The sequence below is a fragment of the Onychomys torridus genome, chromosome 17 (assembly GCF_903995425.1).
Source record: "Onychomys torridus chromosome 17, mOncTor1.1, whole genome shotgun sequence".
Lineage (NCBI taxonomy): Eukaryota > Metazoa > Chordata > Mammalia > Rodentia > Cricetidae > Onychomys > Onychomys torridus.
The window spans coordinates 58,180,728-58,200,173 of NC_050459.1; the positions used below are offsets into that span (position 1 = coordinate 58,180,728).

Genomic DNA, 19,446 nt, shown 5'->3' on the forward strand with positions numbered 1-19,446 from the left:
TTTATTTCTGGAGAGAAATTGTAAGGTGTCTTAAAAGACACCTTATGGAACTGGATGGTATATCTTAACTAATTAAAGACTTGTCCCCATGTATTGGTCTTATGCTGACTTCTGTGCAGAATGAGACATTTAACTCAAAGGCATGCCAATGTCCAAACCCCAAATTTACATATCCAAATAGTTTAAACATAGCACAAAGAAATAATTTGCTAGCCTTTTAGGACTTGCCTTATCTACATATCCCAAGGAAGGAACCCAACATCTGGTAACCATGGATACCACAGATAAGGAAAGACTGTGATATAAACCGGTACAAGCCCCTGCGGCTCTTCAGAGCTTTCCACACGTTTCTCAGTGTGCTTCTGGGAGGCATCACGAAAACGCACAGCTCCAAACTACTTCTCTGATGTCCCCATCTCCACACCTGCCCACTTGGGTTAGAGAGGCATCACGTGTGTGGTGAGCGACTGTCCTGCTCCTTGCCAGTGACTGTTCTCTTCCTAGCGCAAGCCAGTCAGCCAAAGCGGCTCCCAATAAATTGTATGCTCATGCCACCTAGTGGCCATAAAGTAAACTCTCAGAACTCACTGCACAACTTAACGTTTTGTTTTAAAAACAAATAAACATTTTGCTGCTTTTTTTTTATTAATCAGATCTATTTGCACCTATGTGGAAAATTCCATAGTCTTATTAAACATAAAACTACGCATAATCAACTCCACTTACAATAAAATGACGGATGAAGGTGTGTAGATGCTCTGCACGCATTTGCAACAAATTATTCTTAATCCAGGAGATTAGAACTGAGAGAGGGAGTGCTCAGTTAGGATCGTTTTGTGTTTCTTCAATGTTTGAGTTTTGAGACAACTTATTTTCTAAGTTCTTTCCAATTGAAAAATAGACGGAGAACAGTTGAATTTGCTCACCAAGGTGAACAGACATTGTGGGTTAAAGATAGGTTGATGTAAACAGGAATGTGTGAGCTGGTGGTTGAGAGGGTTTTAGTCACTGTTGCTGTGAAGGGACACCTTGGTCAAGACAACTCTTACTTAAAAAAAGTATTTAATTGGGGCCTTAGTCCATTTTCCTCTTGCTGGGGAGTGTGGTGGCATGCAAGCAGGCACAATACTAGAGAGGTAGCAGAGAGCTTTACATCCTGATCCCCAGGCAGCAGGAAGAGAGGAAGAAACAGCAGGGCCTGGTGTGGGCTTTTGTAGGCTCAAAGCCCACTCCCAATGACACCCCTCCTCCAACAAGGCTGCACCTCCTAATCTTTCCCAAATAGCTCATCGCCTGGGGTCTAAGCATGTAAACATGTATGACTGATGTCACAACAGCAGAGATGCTGCAAGTGTTTGTCTGTCACTAAGAACATGGCAAGGGGCTCAGCTGTTAGGAGGAGGCCTTGCTGCTCTTTCAAAGGACTGGAGTTAGATTTCAAACACTGAGGCTGGACCTCACAACCAACTGTAACTTCAGTTTCTGGGGATCCCACTCCCTCTTCTGGCCTCCTCAGGAACCCACACACATGAATGTGTGTGTGTGTGTGTGTGTGTGTGTGTGTGTATTCACCCATACACATGAATAAATAATAATTCATAAAAACAAAGCAAGACAGCAAAACGGCAAGCATGGTAGACTGCGTCTGTAATCACACAGCACCTACAATAATAAGATGGGAGTCTGAGGCAGGAAAACTCCCAGAAACCCACAGGCCAATGTAGTATACACAGCCATGAAAAACAGCTGGGGATTTAGCTCAGTGGTAGAGCGTTTGCCTAGCAAGTGCAAGGCCCTGGGTTCGGTCCTCAGCTCTGAACAAACAAGCAAACAAAGGTTTCCTGCCTCAAACAAGGTAGGAAGACAGGGCCAATACTTGAGGTTGCCTTTCGACCTCTGTATGTGGGGTATGGCACCTGCAGTCACATTTATATACACAAGATATACAAATAAACCTCTCTCTCTCTTTCTCTCTCTCTCTCTCTCTCTCTCCCTCTGTGTGTGTGTGGGGGGGTTGTGACTGTGTATACACACAAAAAATGGTAAAAAGAGAGCTTTGACATACAAAGAATGTCTAATAACAACCCTAAAATGCTGTGGATATCGCTCTGTGTAAATAAAGTTCTGATTGGCCAGTGGCCAGGCAGGAAGTATAGGCGGGACAAGAGAGTAGAGAATTCTGGGAAGTAGAAGACTGGGGGGAGACACCGCCAGCCGCTGCCATGAGAAGCAACATGTAAAGACACTGGTAAGCCACGAGCCATGTGGCAAAGTATAGGCTAACAGAAATGGGTTAATTTAAGATAGAAAAAGTAGATAACAAGAAGCCTGCCACGGCCATACAGTTTGTAAACAATGTAAGTTTCTGTGTGCTTTCTTGGTTGGGTCTGAGCGACTGTGGGACTGGCGGGTAAGAGAGATTTGTCCTGACTGGGCCAGACAGAAAAACTCTAACTACACTAAAAAAATTGTAAAGCAAGACAAAGAATTCCCTTGATCATATGACTTATGCACAATTCCAACAGCCTCATTTTTCCTACATCCATCATCCCCAATCATCTTTCCTGACAGGAGGAGAACAATTTTCCAAAGTGTGACTATGATTGAGACATTCTGACGATAAAAATCTTTCCACTGTACACTGCCCTCAAGCCAGACTCAAGAGAACAAAACAAAACATCAAAACAAGCCACTTGGCTCTCTTTCACGGCCTCTTGAAGGTCTGGCTTCCTGCTTTACCGCTCAGCGGTTCTCAGTGTGGGTCCTTCATTCCTAGCCAGTTAGGTGCTCTCTTTCCCCATTGTATCTGTGCTCACCTCACCAACAGAAGCAAAGCTCTGCCTATGCCACAAGGCTAAGGCAGACATCCTCTCTTCAGGGACACTTTCCTGATTAGGAACTGACAGAGAGCCCCTCTGCCCTGTTCACACTTGACCCCTGAGAGCAGTGTCTATAATCATGCCCACCTTCCTCTGGAGGGTGAGAGGTGTCTCTGGCATCTCTGTGGAGCATTGCACAAGGTTGTCATCTGTCAATTATGCAGTAAAGAAGTAAGTTGTCCTTAGGTAATGAAAAATCTGCATGTGTTTCTATATCCTGAAAGTCTAGCTTTGGAGATAAACTGTTTTGGATTTGAAAATACCATAAACAGACACATAGCTATGTATCTATGCAGTGTGGACAAATTATTTACTAAAATCATATTCGGTAGAAATCATGAATTGTCCAACAATATTTTCTTTTCTTCACAACTTCCTACCCCAATTGTTAACCCACAGAAGCCAGTTAGCTACACTTCCCCTTTCATTAATCCTGGGCAGCTGGGCCATTGGGTATTCTCTAGCAGAGTATGAAGATTAAAATGTGCAACTTCCTGGAAAAGAAATAGGTTTCCTTCCTGCATTCTGTGTTTCTTCTAGGGTTGGGCCAGATGGACAGGATGATTTTGGCTTCACAGATGAGAGCAAAACCTGACCCAAAGACTGGGGAAGGAAACAGGAAGAACATATGACCTCAGGCCCTACAAACAGAGGCACCCACAAGTCATGTCCTCCTACCTGCAGGGGACCAGCCCCCACCATTATTTACCCCAGGCACCCTTGAGGAATGAGGGATAAGAGACTTAGAAACAGTGAGGAGAGAAACAGAAGGAAAACACAGGATAGACTCGGGTGGGCCTGAATCCTCATCCAGCCAGCCCAGAACTTTATTCCTAAGGTCTATTTATAACAATGCCAAGGGGTGGGGCAAAAGACCTTCCCCTTGCTGGTTAGACCTTTACAAACACCTGGTACCCAAGCCCGTGGTCCAATCAACCTCCCATGCAGTCCTGCTGGCTACAGACACTAGAAAACCTAGTGGGCTCCAATACGCACCATCCCCTGCACATTTATGGGATAGGGAAAAACACTGAATTCTTCTTGAGCCACACATGCTTTTTTCCCTTCTTGTCGTTGTATTACTACAGCTATACACCTTGAAAAATGTACCAAAGGACAGTAGTAAAATTTGAACATTTGTTCTGAACAAAGATACTGAAGGTAGCCTTCCTCAGGAACTACTCTCAATAATTATTTTGATTTATTTCATTGAATTCCAACAGAGCATAATAGTCAATGTTTATAATGATAGCTGTTAGTTATCCAAGAAAAGGTTAATGCCCTGAGTAACCTTTGAAAGAAGGGAAGGAGCTGTTTGATACGCTTTAGAGAATTTATTTTAAAAATCATTCCGATTTGAAAGGACATTGTATTTAACAGAGAAGTATTAAAATCTTGCTGGAAAACTTGGCTAATCATAACAATGGAATTTTCTTTGGATACTTCTCTTTTAAGATTTATTTTTATTTTTAAAATTATGTATATGTGTTTGTGAAGGCCAGGGAGAAGGAGTGTGTGTGTGTGTGTGTGTGTGTGTGTGTGTGTGCCCAACAGAGTCTAGAAGATGGTCTCCGATCCTCTGGAACCAGAGTTAAAGGCAGTTGTGTGCTCTCTAACCTGGTGCTGGGAATGAAACTCAGGACCTTTGGCAGAATGGTATGTTCTCTTGGAGGCTGAACCATCTCCCCAGCTCCCTTTTCCTTGGAGGAAGAAGATGCTTTATAACATTTTTTTAACATGAAGATTACTAAATGGTCTCCATAATGCTAGTAATAATATGTGTGGATAGTTCCAAAGTCTGCTAAGGGGAGTACATGTTTATCAGAGAGATGCTTGACAGACAGCAGCACAGCAAGCAGGGCTGCAGATATCTGAAGACCATATGTAAGGTGTTCATGTTCAAAACACTTGGAGTCTCCATCCTGAGGGCTTGATAGAGTTGCTGCAAAGAGATCCTCTAGTGGTATCAACTACAAAACGAGACAAGCAAAAAGCAACAGTTTAACACATTGGGCAAGAGACACCCCAGGCCAGTCATCTACAGAAGCAGAAAAACAAGTGAAAACAAGTGGGGACACTTTCCTCACCCAAGAGGGTGTGTCAAGAAGAGCACAAAAGTCATGCTCAGCTTGGATGAGACCTAAACCCAGGAGTGGCACTGGGGAGAAAATTGAAGGACAGTACTTACCAAGAGGAAACCGTCTAGACAGAGCTCTCCACACAGTGTTAAGGTGCTACCCTGCATGAAGTCAATCTCTGCAAAGCCAGAGGAGTGAAAGCTTGAGAGCAGCAATACCTAACCAGTTCCCAGAATTCACATGGGGCAAAATGCAACCAAGTTCTGGATTCCTGAAGAGGGCATGCTTTGTCGAGAAGCTAGCCTAACGCCAAAGGAAAACAAACTCCAGAGTCACTAACATACCACCTGGTTGTCTCCAAGAGAAAGACTGTTCTTAGAAGAACAAAGCAGAAAATCCCTAGACCACGTCAAACACTAGAGACAAGGCAGCACCATTCATTACCCAAGAATAAAAAAGTCAATACAAACACATCTAGAGAGACAGCAATGAAGACATGGACTTTTAATAAAAGGCTTTTTAAAATATGCCAAGAGGGTGAAAGGACATTCTATGATTAGAGAATAATATGAAGAAGAAACCACTGTAAGGTCTAGTGGGTAAAACACGATATTTTCAATGGGAAGTGCCATGACTGGGATTCTCAGCAGACTGGACACTGCAGAAGAATAGAATGAGGAATTGAAGACAGTGATGAAACCTTGCAAAGGGCAGATCAACAAGACAGACACACAGGGCAGTAAGGAGCAGAGCCTCAGAGGTGGAACGTGGATCAGATGAGGGGTCCAAGGGAGAGAAAATGAATGCAGAAGCCACAGGGAATGGGAGATAGAAAGTGTCAAACAAAAATGCATTTGTGGCTGGAGAGTTTTCTCTCTGGGTCCTGCCAAGCCCCAGCAGTCCGACAGCCCACTTATAAAATAAACACACAGATGCTTATAGTATTGAAACTGTTCAGCCTGATGGCTCAGGTTTCTTGTTATCTACTTCTTCTATCTGAAATTAACCCATTTCTATTAATCTATACTTTGCCATGTGGCTTGTGGCTTACTGGTACCCTACATCTTGCTTGTCATGGCAGCAGCTGGCAGTGTCTCTCTGCCTTAGCCTTCCACTTGCCCCAGTTCTCTTCTCTGCTTATCCTGCCTGACTACTGGCCAACCAGTGTTTTATTTATTAACCAATCCGTGTTTTATTTATTAACCAATCAGAGCAACACATTTGACATACAAAACATCTTTTTTTTTAAAGGAAGGTTTTAACTTTTATATAGTAAAATTACATATAACAAAAAAATTATCAAGCAAAAATTACAATTACAATACTTAGTCTGTTTATAATATCTAGTCTGTTTGTACTTGGCAATATTAAAGAAGATATCTTATCTATCCTATATTTGTGAGTCTAAGGTTTTATATCTAACTTATCTTTTGTCATAACTAAGGAAAATTATATCTAGCTTCAACTACATTAAAGACCTCAGAAGGATATAATACTACCTGAGAAATGGGAGAATGACACCAGCAACTTTTGGGAGTCTTGCAAGAGTAGTCAGAGACAGCTGGCAGCCTAGACAGTCATCCAAAATTCTTCTGTAAAGTTGGGGCATCTGTTTTTAGCCCAAAGGTCTAGAGTCTCTCTGTCACTTTTTTCAGTGTCCTGTAGAATGTCTGGCAGTTTCCTCTGCAAAGCAGGAACCTGAAGAACCATTTTGCCAAGCAAAGTTCACTGATTATCTTTCTATGGGCCCTGCATGTCCGTTGATCAAGCAGTCCAGGCAAGAACAGTTTCTTGCCCAGATGGCTATTTTTGCCAAGGTGAAGATAAACTCCATATAGAGTGTCTTCGATGCCCATCCTCCTCTCTGAAGTAAGTCATTGCCGCCAGGAGCAGACATGTCTCACTGTCCAGAAAGCCTAATTTTTAAAAATATTTAAATGCCATATTCTGTAGGTCTTTGAAGTGTTTGAAGATTACCTGTCTATCTGAAATATATCTATGTATACCTAGAAAACTTAACATGACTATAAGTTTGACTGTCATAGAAGCTAATTGATATGTATTTGTTAATTATCCATTACAATCTAAATGAGTTACATAAACATAATACCTCAAATGAGAGTAGAAATATATATATATGTATATGTATACAGTATAACAAAATTAAGTTTAAGTTTTTATCAATAAACTAAAATCTATACCAATGTAAAACATTTCAAATAAGTTGTTGCTCTTTAAAAGTAGGTTCAGCAATTTACCCTCTTATCCTTTCATATCTATATCATATCCCCCTTTCTTCTTTAGGAAGAGATTATATTTATAATCAACCTGTTTTAAATAAAAATATTGGTTTTCTTTATGATGGAAGTTAAGTAAACATGAACATTTGCCAAAATTAATAAGAATGTTGGTTAAATGGGTTAAGGTCACTAGGACTTTCAATTCATAACTCAATAAAATTGATAAAATTGTTTTAGACAAAATAAAATCTCCATTGGGAATTGAATTTGCTCTAAGAGTTAGGATATATTAGGTAAGCCACAGAATGGAGGAGTACCTGACCAGAGCGTTTATAGTGTGAATTAAAATGTCTTGCAAAAGTATTTGAAGTTGATCATACTAACTTATAATCCTATATAATTAATATATATGAATTCAGATTTTAAAAAAGTATTAGTTTCTATTACTTTTCACTATTTTCTTTTCAGAAGTTAAGACATTTGTTGTGACCTGTTTCAAGATTACTGTCTAGAGATAGAGAAAAGGAAATTTTTTTCACAAAGTATCATTACTATATATGCATATTCAGCTAGCATATGTATATATATACATATATAAATTTAATGTTATATCAACCATGTAAGATGGGAGGTGGCTGTGGTAGTAATCTAGCATTTGAGTTTCTCCTATATGTAGTGTTTCCACATCCAGTCCCAAATTTTTCAAGAGCTACTTGACTAGCAATAACATAGTAAAAACATAACAAAGAAGTCAAGTTGCTGGTATATGGACGAGGCCAGACATCAAGACTGAAAATGCTGAGCAAACATCCTTCCCTTGTGTTCTTTCTCTTCCATTCTGAGTCCTGTTATCATTGTTTACTTCCCCTGATTACTGAGTTATTGGAACGTAAGTAGTCTTTTTGTATCTGTTAGGAACGCTTTCCTTTGTAGATAATAGAAATTCAGCCTATATGTTGTATAAATCACCAGAACGACGTCTCTTCCTAAGAAGTCTGCAAGTACTTGTCCCAAGTTGTCTTCGTTAAGCTCTATTGCTGTGATTGAAAACACCATAACCAAAAGCACCATGGGGAGGAAAGGGTTCATTTTCCTTATTCTCCCAGGTAACAGTCATTGAGGGAAACCAGGGCAGGAACTGAAGCAGGGCAGGAACCTAGAGGCAGGAGACGAAGAGACCATGGAAGAGTACTGTTTCCTGGCTTGTTCTCTGTGACTTGCTCAGCCTGCTTTCTTACAGCACCACGGTCACTAGTCAAGGGATGTCCCCACTCCACCATCAATCACTAATTAAGAAAATACAGGCTTGCCTACAAGCCGATCTTATGGAAGCATTCTCTCAATTGAGGTTCCCTCCTATCCTATGACTCTAGCTTTTGTCAAACTGACATAAAACTGGGCTAGCTGCAAATGCAGAAACTTAGGAAATCTCCCTGCCTTTCTATTCTATCCTATGAAGCATGCTGTAAGCAGACTTTCCTTTCTCATTGGCCAGTTCCTAAATAAACAACACAGAGACTTAATATTAATTATAAATGCTCACCCAGTCACTCAGGCTTGTTACTAACTAGCTCTTACAACTTAAAGTAACCCATTTCTAGTGGCTTCTGGCTCTCCCTGCATGTCTTGCTCTCCCTGCATTTCTTGCTCTCCCTGCATGTCTTGCTCTCCCTGCATGTCTTGCTCTCCCTGCATGTCTTGCTCTCCCTGCATCTCCTGGTGACCGCCTCTGACTCTGCTCTTCCTTCCTCCCAGTATCCTTCATTGTGTTCTCCCGCCTACCCTTTTCCTGTCCAGCTATTGGCCAGTCAGCTTCTTTACTAAAACCAATCACAGAGACAAATCTTCACAGTGTACAGAGGGATTATCCCACAGCAGCAGGCTAACATGTTATGCTTAGGCTTCTGCGGCCCTTTTCACATTATCTTCAGGTGAAGGTCCTGGTTGGGGAAGAAATCAAAAGAAGACATCGTAATTCTTGTATTCACTCTTATCTACCAAGAATTGTTTCACAGAGATTGTTCTCATCAAAGCAGACTTACGTTTTTATCACTGTTTATCTTATTGAAAATAGATGTTTTTCCCACATAATATATCCTATTATGGTTTCTCCTCTTTCTCTTCCTCCCTGTTTCTCCCTACACTCCCTCCCATCTGGATCTACTGCCTGACTGTCTCTCATTGGGAAAGAACAGGATTCTAAGGGATAAGAATAAAATAAAATGCCGGGTGGTGGTGGCGCATGATTTTAATCCCAGCACTCAGGAGGCAGAGGCAGGTGGATCTCTGTGAGTTCGAGGCCAGCCTGGTCTACAGAGAGAGTTCCAGGACAGGCACCAAATCTACATGGAGAAACCCTGTCCCTCCTCCTCCTCCACTCCCCACCCCACCGCCAAAAAAAAGAATAAAATAAAACATAACAAAGAAAATATAATAAAGTAAAACAAGAATTGACACATCAGAATTAGGCAAAATAAATAAAAGGAAGAAAAAGAGCACAAGAGAATGCATAAGAATTGGAGACCCACTAGTTTGCACACTCAGGATTCTCATAAAAACACTAATCTGGAAGCCATAATATATAGGCAGAGGACCTGGTGCAGACCCGTGCAGGCCATGTGCATGCTGCTCCAGTCTCTGTGAGTCCCTATGAGCTTTGCTCATGTTGATTTAGAAGACTTTGTTTTTTTAGTGTCTTCCATTTCCTCTGGCTCTCACACTCTTTTTCTTCCTCTTCCACAGGGTTCCCTGAGCCCTGAGGGAGGAATTTGATGGAGACATACCTTTTAGGGTTGAATGTTCTGAGGTGGTGTCTCTCTCTCTCTCTCTCTCTCTCTCTCTCTCTCTCTCTCTCTATCTCTATCTATCTCTCTCTCTCCCCACGATGTCTGGCTGTGGATCTCTGTATTTGTTCCCATCTCTTGTGGGAGGAAGCTTCTCTGATGATGGCTGAGCAAGGCATTGGTCTATGAGCATAGCAGACTGCCATCAGGAGTCATATTATTGCTACAGTTTTTTGTTTGTTTGTTTTTGTTTTTTGGACCAATAGTATTTGTTTTTACTAGGTCCCTGAGCTATCTAGTCTCAGATCCTTGGTCACCAAAGCAGTGCCAGGTATGGGGTTCCATCTTGTAGAGTGAGCTGTAAGTCAAGTCAGATGTTGGTTGGTGACTCCCACAAGCTTTGTGCCACCGTTGCCCTAGCATATCTTGCAGGCAGGACACTACTGTAGATCAAAGGGTTTATGGCTGACTTGGTATTTACATTTCTCTTTTGGTAGCTTGCATAGTACCTTCCTGTTACATAAATGGTAGAACATAGGGGTCTTCACTTGCTCTATGTGGGCACTGGCTCAACATCTCCATGTTCAGTGAGTCGGGTAGGTACTGTCTTTAGCAATGGGGCCTCGCCATCAGTTGGTGGAGAGCAATCTATAGCCTGGGTTGTTTGGGGATTTCCATGGGAACCCTTTGGCCAACAGCTCAAGTAGATATTTTTATAGAAATTATTTTCAGGCAAAGCAGACTTGTGCTTCTCTCTTCTTTCACAGAACAGAAACATGAGATGGTCCCTGTGACTAGTAGAGGAGAAGGGATTGTGTGCTTGTGGGGTTTCCCTGATCCCATGGAAGAATTAGGCCCACCGCCCGCAGCAGACCTTGACTGAGGAGGGATAGTGAGCCACTGGCCTGTCATCCAGCCTCCTGGTACCTGGAGACAAACAGACAGTGGGGAGCAGGAACTCCTTTATTAAGCATCAGCACACCCTTTATAAAGAAGCACCAAGCCAGAAGCCAGCTTTCCTTCTATCAATCACAACGGTCATGTACCCACGAGCCTCTCCGGGCATAGATCACCTATGTCATCTCTCCTGTTCCCAAGAGCCAATGTAATTTTTGGTCAACAAGTTAGGTCCCCGCCCAGTTCACTTCATCTCAGCGCCATCTTTGGCTTTTACAGCATGACATGTGCTCGGCATACCCACATGTGCTGTCAGTTACAATTATCCTTTGCTGCTGGGAGTTTGGCATAGTTTTCTATATATGTTGTAATTCTTCTAACCTCTTCAACCCATACCTCAAAATATTTACACACAGTAGTGCAAGTAGGAAAGGAAATAACAGTAATACCTACAATAATTGTCAAAATGAGAATACAGAAAGATAGGTAGAGCCTATCACTGCCATCCCCACCCTACACAAAAGGAATCAAAATGCTTTCTAAAGGATCTGGCCAGCCCACGTGCCTTCTGTACTAATGGAATTCAAATGGAAGAGGCAGAAGCAGCTGCCGTCTGTCTTTATGAGATTCTCTTGAAGAACATTCTGCAGGATCCCAACCTGTAAACCTTCTAAACTCAGCCTCCTGAGTGTTAGAAAGTGGGTGCTGTTTCTTATGCTGCTGCTCGGTAGAACTTAGGCAGATCGATTTCTGCTTCCTATCTTCCCTTCCCTAGCTATTTGTATTATTGATCCTGCCAGGGTTCATATTCATGGGATGTAGGCACCACAACAAACACTTCTGCATACTGTGAGGAAAAAGCAAAACAATAATTGTCAGGGTAGAAGCTCCGCCTCAGCTCCCCTCTCCCACCCCCACCCCAAAACCCTGCTTCACCTCAGAAAACCTGCCCAATGTCAGCTCCTCCCCCAGAGATACTCAAAACACACCTACAGGGGATTTAACTGTCCCCCAGGGAAAGGTCATGTGGTTTTTTGGTTTTTTCTCCCTGTCTCCTCTCTAGTGACCAAAAAATCATCTGGGAGCGATTTACTCATTAAAACTGGACTTTTTCTTAATTCAATTTGATTTGGATTACTGTGTCAGCAGAGAGGCTTACTATCGGGTATGGAAACTTTTCAATAACTTTAAAGAAAAAGCAAGAAATGTGTTGTTCCATTTTAACAGATTTTGAAACAGGAGTCAGATGGGAGGCTGGTCTTTTAAAAAGATTTCATTATTTTATTTATTTTTTAATATTTTATTTGGTGTGTTTGTGTGTGCACTCACACATATGATGTTTGGAGGGGTGGGTATTGCACCCCAGAAGAGAATATCAGACAGATCCCTTGAGGCTGAAGTTACAGCCAGTTGCGAATCACCTGGTGTGGGTGCTGGGAACTGATCTTGGGTCCTTTAGAAAGGTCAAAAACACTCAGAACTGCTGAGCCATCTTTTTACACCAGTTTTGTTTTGAAATATGTGTACATGTTTGTGCCTGAAGGTGGGCTTGTGCACATGAGTGAAATGCTGAAAGAAGTCCAGGACCTGGACTTGGAGGAGGCTGTATGCGGGAGACTGAATTCTGGTCCTCTAGAGGCGCAGTATACACCCTTAACCATGGATCATTTACCTCTACAGCTGCCTACCTCCAAGGTTATTCTTTATTATTATTATTATTATTATTATTATCATTATTATTTTGCTGGAGCTGAGGACCGAACCCAGGGCCTTGTGCTTGCTAGGCAAGCGCTCTACCACTGAGCTAAATCCCCAACCCCTCAAGGTTATTCTTAACTGTTTAACAGATGTTCAGAGGTTGTCAGTTCCCAGTGCACCGCACTGGACGTGTATTGCTCTCTTTACCAACTCTCTCATCTTGTCTCTGACATCCATGCACCTACTGTGTCCACCCAAGGCCACCCAAGTTTGTTAATCTCTACTTTTTGCTGATAAGTCAACAGAAGTAAATGAAGAACCCTTTCCTCTTTGTAGAAAACCTCTGGCTCTGGAACACTCTCTAACCCGAGTCACACACTCTTCAAAAACAATCAAATCATTGTAATGCTGCCCTGAAAGTTCCTGGTTGCTCTTATCTCACTGACAGACACTTCTAAAGTGGGAAAATAACAGGAATTATCATTTATTTGTTTGACTTTCAAACTAGGTGATATTTATGGCCATATTGGGTAATCCACTATTAAATGGTGATGCATGCTTCATAGTCTAATGATCAGTAATTGTGTACTTTGAAATATATTTTAAAATATTAAAACACCTAATGAAAATAATTAATAACTCATATTATATATAAACTTTCTAGATGTCATAAAAATATCAGACCAATTTATAATAATTTTACAAATAATGTAGGAAACGCTATTTTCTAAGTACTACTAAAAAATCCATATATTCTCACAGAATGGCAGGAGAAATCCACACTCATTATCTAGAGAATTAAATTTCCAAGACCAAATTCTTTGCTTAAGAAAACTGACCTTTACAAATGTCAAAAACTTATTACCTTAGAAAATGTTGTGCCACAATTTAAATGAATGGAAGAATTTGGGAATTTGAAAGAAATGCTAAGTAGTTCCGATGTCTCTCACCCCTGCCCTCGCACTGGAATGGGGGTGCCATAGTTCAGTTTATACCAATGTGCTTCCCAGCTCTGTGGGTGGAGTTCCTCAGCGAAGGTGAGCTTCCAGAGTTTCATTCTCAGCTCTCCGACCAGCCCCCGCTTGGTTTGCTACTAGAAGCTGTATGTTTCCTCCTAAAGTACATCTTCTTTTCTGCCGCCCTAGCCTATGAAACTTCCATTTTCTATTTTTCTAAAATGATAAGCAAAGGTAAATACAGCTGATCCTTTGGGGACTTGTCCAACTTCAACATTCCTTCATCAAATCTTAGAATCTCTTCTGTCAGTCGTATTTGATTAATACATGTGCCCTTTAAAATGGAGACAGCAGGGCTGGAGAGATGGCAATTGAGAGCTGGCTGCTCTTCCAGAGGACCTGGCTTCGAGTCCCAACACTCACACTGCAGCTCACAACCACCTGTCACTTTAGTTCCAGGGGATTGAAGGTCTTCCATGCAAGTGGTGTACAGACACACAACCAGACAGAATACCCATACACGTAAAAATAAAATAATTTTTTAAATGGAAATGTTAGAACTAGGTGGAAAGGGCACAATAATAAATTATCCCCCCCCCCCAGGCATAATACACCAGTATAAGAACATTTATCCCATTTTGAACTTCTGCCTTAAGGATAGATAAAGTGGCATTTAATTATTTTTAATAATGTTGAACCTGAAAGTGAAAAAGTAAACATTAAAAATCCAGTGTGTGTGGGGGGGGAGGGGGTGGTGGCATTGTGAACCTGTGCAAAACAAAGCAGCTGCACATGCGCCCCGTGCAGACAAGTGACGCATGCGCAGACTTCCCTCAACGGTCTGCGATCGGGTTTGGGAAGGGATCTGTGGCGGGCGAGCAAGCAGCCTGCAGCCATGGCCATGGCCAGCGGTGCCAAGGTGGACCCCGACACCCTGCAGGTGCTTCGGGACGTGGCCAACCGCCTGCGGATCCACTCAATCCGGGCCACGTGCGCCAGCAGCTCGGGCCACCCCACGTCGTGCTGCAGCGCGGCCGAGATCATGGCCGTGCTCTTCTTCCACACCATGAGGTACAAACAGACAGACCCGGAGCACCCCGACAACGACCGCTTCGTGCTTTCCAAGGGCCACGCGGCGCCCATCCTCTACGCGGTCTGGGTGGAGGTGGGCGCCCTCTCCGAATCGGACTTGCTGAACTTGCGATCCATCCACTGCGACCTGGAGGGTCATCCCACCCCTCGGCTCCCGTTTGTGGATGTGGCCACAGGGTCGCTTGGGCAGGGCCTGGGTGCTGCCTGTGGGATGGCTTACACCAGCAAGTACTTTGACAAGGCCAGCTACCGGGTGTTCTGCCTCCTGGGGGATGGCGAGGCCTCGGAAGGCTCCGTCTGGGAGGCCTTGGCCTTTGCTTCCCACTACAGCTTGGACAATCTCGTGGCCATCTTCGATGTGAACCGCCTGGGACAGAGTGGCACCGCACCCCTCGCTCACTGCACGGACGTCTATGCGCAGCGCTGCCAAGCGTTTGGGTGGAACACCTACTTGGTGGACGGTCACGACGTCGAAGCTCTCTGCCAGGCCTTTTGGAATGCCGCCCAAGTCAAGAACAAACCCACTGCCCTGATTGCCAAGACCTTCAAGGGTCGGGGTATTCCAAATATCGAGGATGCGGAAAACTGGCATGGAAAGCCCCTGCCGAGAGACAGCGCTGATGGAATTGTCAAAGTAATTGAGAGTCAGATACAAACAAATAGAAATCTCACACCGAAGCCCCCTATTGAAGACTCCCCCCAGATCAGCATCTCCAGTATAAAGATGACCTCTCTGCCTGCTTACAAATTGGGTGACAAGGTAGCCACCCGAGAAGCATGTGGCTTGGCCCTTTCTAAGTTGGGCCACACTCACAAAAGAGTTATTGTTCTGGATGGCGACACAAAAAACTCTACATTTTCCGAGATATTCAAGAAAGAACACCCCGAGCGTTTCATAGAGTGCTTTATTGCTGAGCAGAACATGGTAAGTGTGGCACTGGGGTGTGCCACCCGAGGACGAACTATTGCTTTTGTTAGTACGTTTGCCGCCTTCCTGACCCGCGCCTTTGATCAGATCCGAATGGGAGCCATCTCCCAAACCAACATCAACTTTATTGGTTCCCACTGCGGGGTATCTATTGGAGAAGATGGGCCTTCCCAGATGGCCCTGGAGGATCTAGCCATGTTCAGAAGCATTCCCACGTGCACGGTTTTCTACCCAAGTGATGCTGTCTCCACAGAACACGCTGTGTTTCTGGCAGCCAACACCAAGGGAATGTGCTTCATTCGGACCAGCCGGCCCAAAACTGCAGTTATTTATGCTGCACAAGAAAACTTTGTGATTGGGCAGGCCAAAGTGATCCGCCACAGTGCAGGTGACAAGGTGACGGTTATTGGAGCAGGAATTACTCTACATGAAGCCTTAGCGGCCGCTGATAGGCTCTCTCAAGAAGGTATTTTTATTCGTGTCATTGACCCATTCACTATCAAACCCCTGGATGTTGCCACCATTATCTGCAGTGCCAAAGCCACAGGTGGCCGGATCATCACAGTGGAGGATCACTACCGAGAAGGTGGCATCGGGGAGGCTGTGTGTGCCGCTGTCGCCAGAGAGCCTGACATCATCGTTCATCAGCTTGCAGTGACGGAAGTGCCTCGAAGTGGGAAACCTAGTGAATTGTTGGACATGTTCGGAATCAGTGCCAGACACATTATAGCAGCTGTGAAGGATACCTTAATGAAATGAACTAGCCCTTTCTTAATACATCAAGGCTTGTTGGCTTTGGTCTTAAACACTAGTATCTTTGTGTTATATTGATGTTTGTTTTTATATTAAAAAAACATTATATATCTCTATATATATTTCTGTTTTTAAAACATCACTGTCTAATACCTTCATTTCTAATAATAAGACAAAAAAAAAAAAACCTTGAGCTAACTTTCTGTTAAACTGACAAATGCCACTCTTGTTTTTTAGTTGTTCAGGTGAACCATACATTTTAAGCAAAATAGACAACAAAGCCCCCTAATCACAAAGTATTCTGATAAGACTATAATTAACCAACTGGGGTGAGGATAATGCAGACAATGCAGCTCTAACTGTTTATCAAATGTGTGTAGTTTTCTCGTAAATTAAGGGAACATGAATTAAATTGTAGATTTCATTAGCCCAGATCCTGAAGCAAATTAGAGTATTTGCACAATGGCATTGACACGCCACGGCTTCTCTTTTCTGGGTGATATTTGGTGATGTCCACTTCACGTCCCTTTGGCAGGGACAGCTCTCTCGAGGACCACTTTTCTATAAAGAAACGAGTAGTTCCAGTTTATTACATATTAATGTGTTGTGAAAGTGTTTTTTGTTTTTTATTGTTTACCCTCTGAGAATAATAGATGTGATAAAGAATTTTAAAATGAGCTGTTTGATGCCTGTTGTGTGTACGTAGCTGCCTTCTCCCCGATAGAGCTGTGGGTGAAAAAACTTGTCTCTAATTCATAGGCAAGAGAGGCAAAGAGGTCAAGGCTGGAGATAAGTCAGTAAGAAATGATGAGTTGAAAGGAATCCTTTAATTTTATCTTCATAATATCTTTGAAGTGCAAAAAAGAAATCCCAGTCCAGACAATTAAAACAATTAAAAAACAAAAACAAACACCACCACCACCACCACCACCACCACCACCACCACCACCACCCCCCCCAGCAACCCTGAGTTCAGCCTGAAACTGTAGTAGCATTTGAAAAGTGCTCTGGAGTGGCAGATAATACATTACTGCTGCCCTCATTAACCCTTTTCGTGTCTTTGGAGACCTAACCACCTGGCACTTGTTGGAGTTATTGATGGGGTAAGGAAAACACTATGCTGGAATTGGAAAACGGAGTTCTGGTGTTTCTGCTACTGCCCTTCCCCCTTATCTCTTCTCTTATGATAATCACTCATCTTTGCCTATGATTTTTAAGATAATTTTGAAAAACAGTTAACATAAGAACATTGTAAATTTTAGAGAGTGTAAAGATGAAGGTTTGCTTCACATTTCACCCCTCACAAATGTCTTTGCTGACATGTAATCTGTAACTATGGGCCTTCTACTAGAACCACCTGAACAGCAGATAGATAGCACATTTACCCACAAGTGGAGTGGGTGCTAATACATGTCTCTTTTTAGCTTTCTTGCCTCGTGGAGATACAAGGTTGATTTAGAAGCTTTGGACTAGACAAGATACTGAAACAAGATTGCTGGTAATTTGGGGGTACATACTGGTTTCTTCCAGCTTTCATTATTTATTTTAAAATATGGGAGGGCTGTTCCCAACCAAATATTCCAAAACATGTATTTAATCTGAAACTTTGAAATGCCTAATGGAATCTTTGGTGATTTGGGTAATACAAGATTTAGGGTAATCACCAGGTGATGTAGAAGTGTGGGGAGCCTCAGAATCCATAGTGCAAAGGTTCTGTTTCCACAAAACATTGACAAGTGGTGTCAATTTTATAACAAGATTGGGGGTGAGATTTATCTAAGTTCAGCAGTCCTTAAATGAGACAGAATCATGTCCAGTTTTGCTACTTAGTGACTGTTGTGTAACATTGAGTCTATCCTCAAGTTTTCTCAGTTTGGGAGTATCTTAGAGACTTGGCCTGATTAGTGCTAAACACTCACTGCTAAAATTGAAGATGATAGTTCATCATCATCATCATCATCATCATCATCATTATTATTATTTATTGACTTCTCTTTCGAAAATGCTCAAAATAAACTCTGTTTTTCATGAAATTTACTTTAAAAAATTTAATGGATTAATTATTCTTGAGGCAGGTAGCTCAGAATGGCCTCACACTTGTGTTGATCCCCCTGACCTCTGCTTCCCTAGTACTGACATCACAGGAGCATGCCACTGTGACCTGGACAGTTTTGTTAAGCAAAGTCATGCGACAGTGATTCAGCTTTGATATACTGTTCATGGTTTTGCCTAGAAGAAGATCTTTAGATTATTAAGAGAGCTTAGTGATGGAGCAGGTACAGTCGTCCCATCAAAAAGTAGAGTAGAAAATTCAGACACTAATTGGCTAAATGGCTTCCAGTCAACGAGTGATTGATTTCTTGAGGTGTATGGCTCTTAAAAGAACAAGAGTGAAATTTTTATTTTACTTCAAGTGCATTTAAAAGGTTATTTAAATAAAAGTTCAATAGAGGGATCTGTTTGGGGAAAGGAGCCTTTTAAAGAAAAGGCACAAGTCTTGGAATTTCTGATGTCAAGATTATCAAACAGTGCTGGGCCTGCTAGCTGAGGCCTGTAATCCCCAGCTAGCCTGAAAAACTCAATATAATCAGTCCTGCCTTGAAATAAAAGACTGAGAGGAGCTGTGGGTATATAACAATGGGGTGGCATCTGCCTGTATGTGCTCAGCTCAGGTTCAACTCTCAGTCCTGAATAAATCTACCAAGTAAGAATGAAGTGACTCTGGGAAATGCAAAGTTCAATGAATATCTGCGGTTTACTTATGGAGTCCGGTTTGAAGAGAGTATCTTTCTGTCGTGGCCTTTGTTGTGATAGGTAAGGAAGATTGTGGGGCCGTGCTGTACTAGTAAAGGAGTATATTGTTACAGAGACACTATTCCTCCTTTTTCTAATAGCAACAAGGAGGGGCACTGAACTGACTCCTTTGTTCAGTGCTGCAGGGGAGTGGTCTCTAGGGGAACTGCTGATAAGTTTTGGCACTAACTCCAATAGAATAAACAGGCATTTCCTTGCCAGATTTGTTGTCTATTGGGTTATAGGCTTACTTTTCTGACCCTGGTGTTATGTGGTTGGATTAAAGCAAGTTGGGAAATATCTTGGGAGCTGATAAAAATCTGTCAAATTATACAATTGGAATCTAAGA

General features: G+C 42.5%; 1 protein-coding gene across 1 annotated transcript; it reads left to right on the forward strand.

The window, feature by feature from the left end:
• The first annotated feature begins 6,026 nt into the window (after nt 1-6,026).
• Nucleotides 6,027-16,415, forward strand: Tktl2 (transketolase like 2). Its single transcript, XM_036209201.1, has 2 exons — nt 6,027-6,044; nt 14,418-16,415. Exon 2 carries the CDS (start codon nt 14,427-14,429, stop codon nt 16,308-16,310), a length of 1,884 nt encoding a protein of 627 aa, XP_036065094.1. The 5' UTR covers nt 6,027-6,044; nt 14,418-14,426; the 3' UTR covers nt 16,311-16,415.
• Nucleotides 16,416-19,446: the final 3,031 nt, after the last annotated feature.

What these genes read in the sequence shown, in the direction of transcription:
- Tktl2 (XM_036209201.1), top strand. Translation starts at nt 14,427, where the DNA reads ATGGCCATGGCCAGCGGTGCCAAGGTGGACCCCGACACCCTGCAGGTG.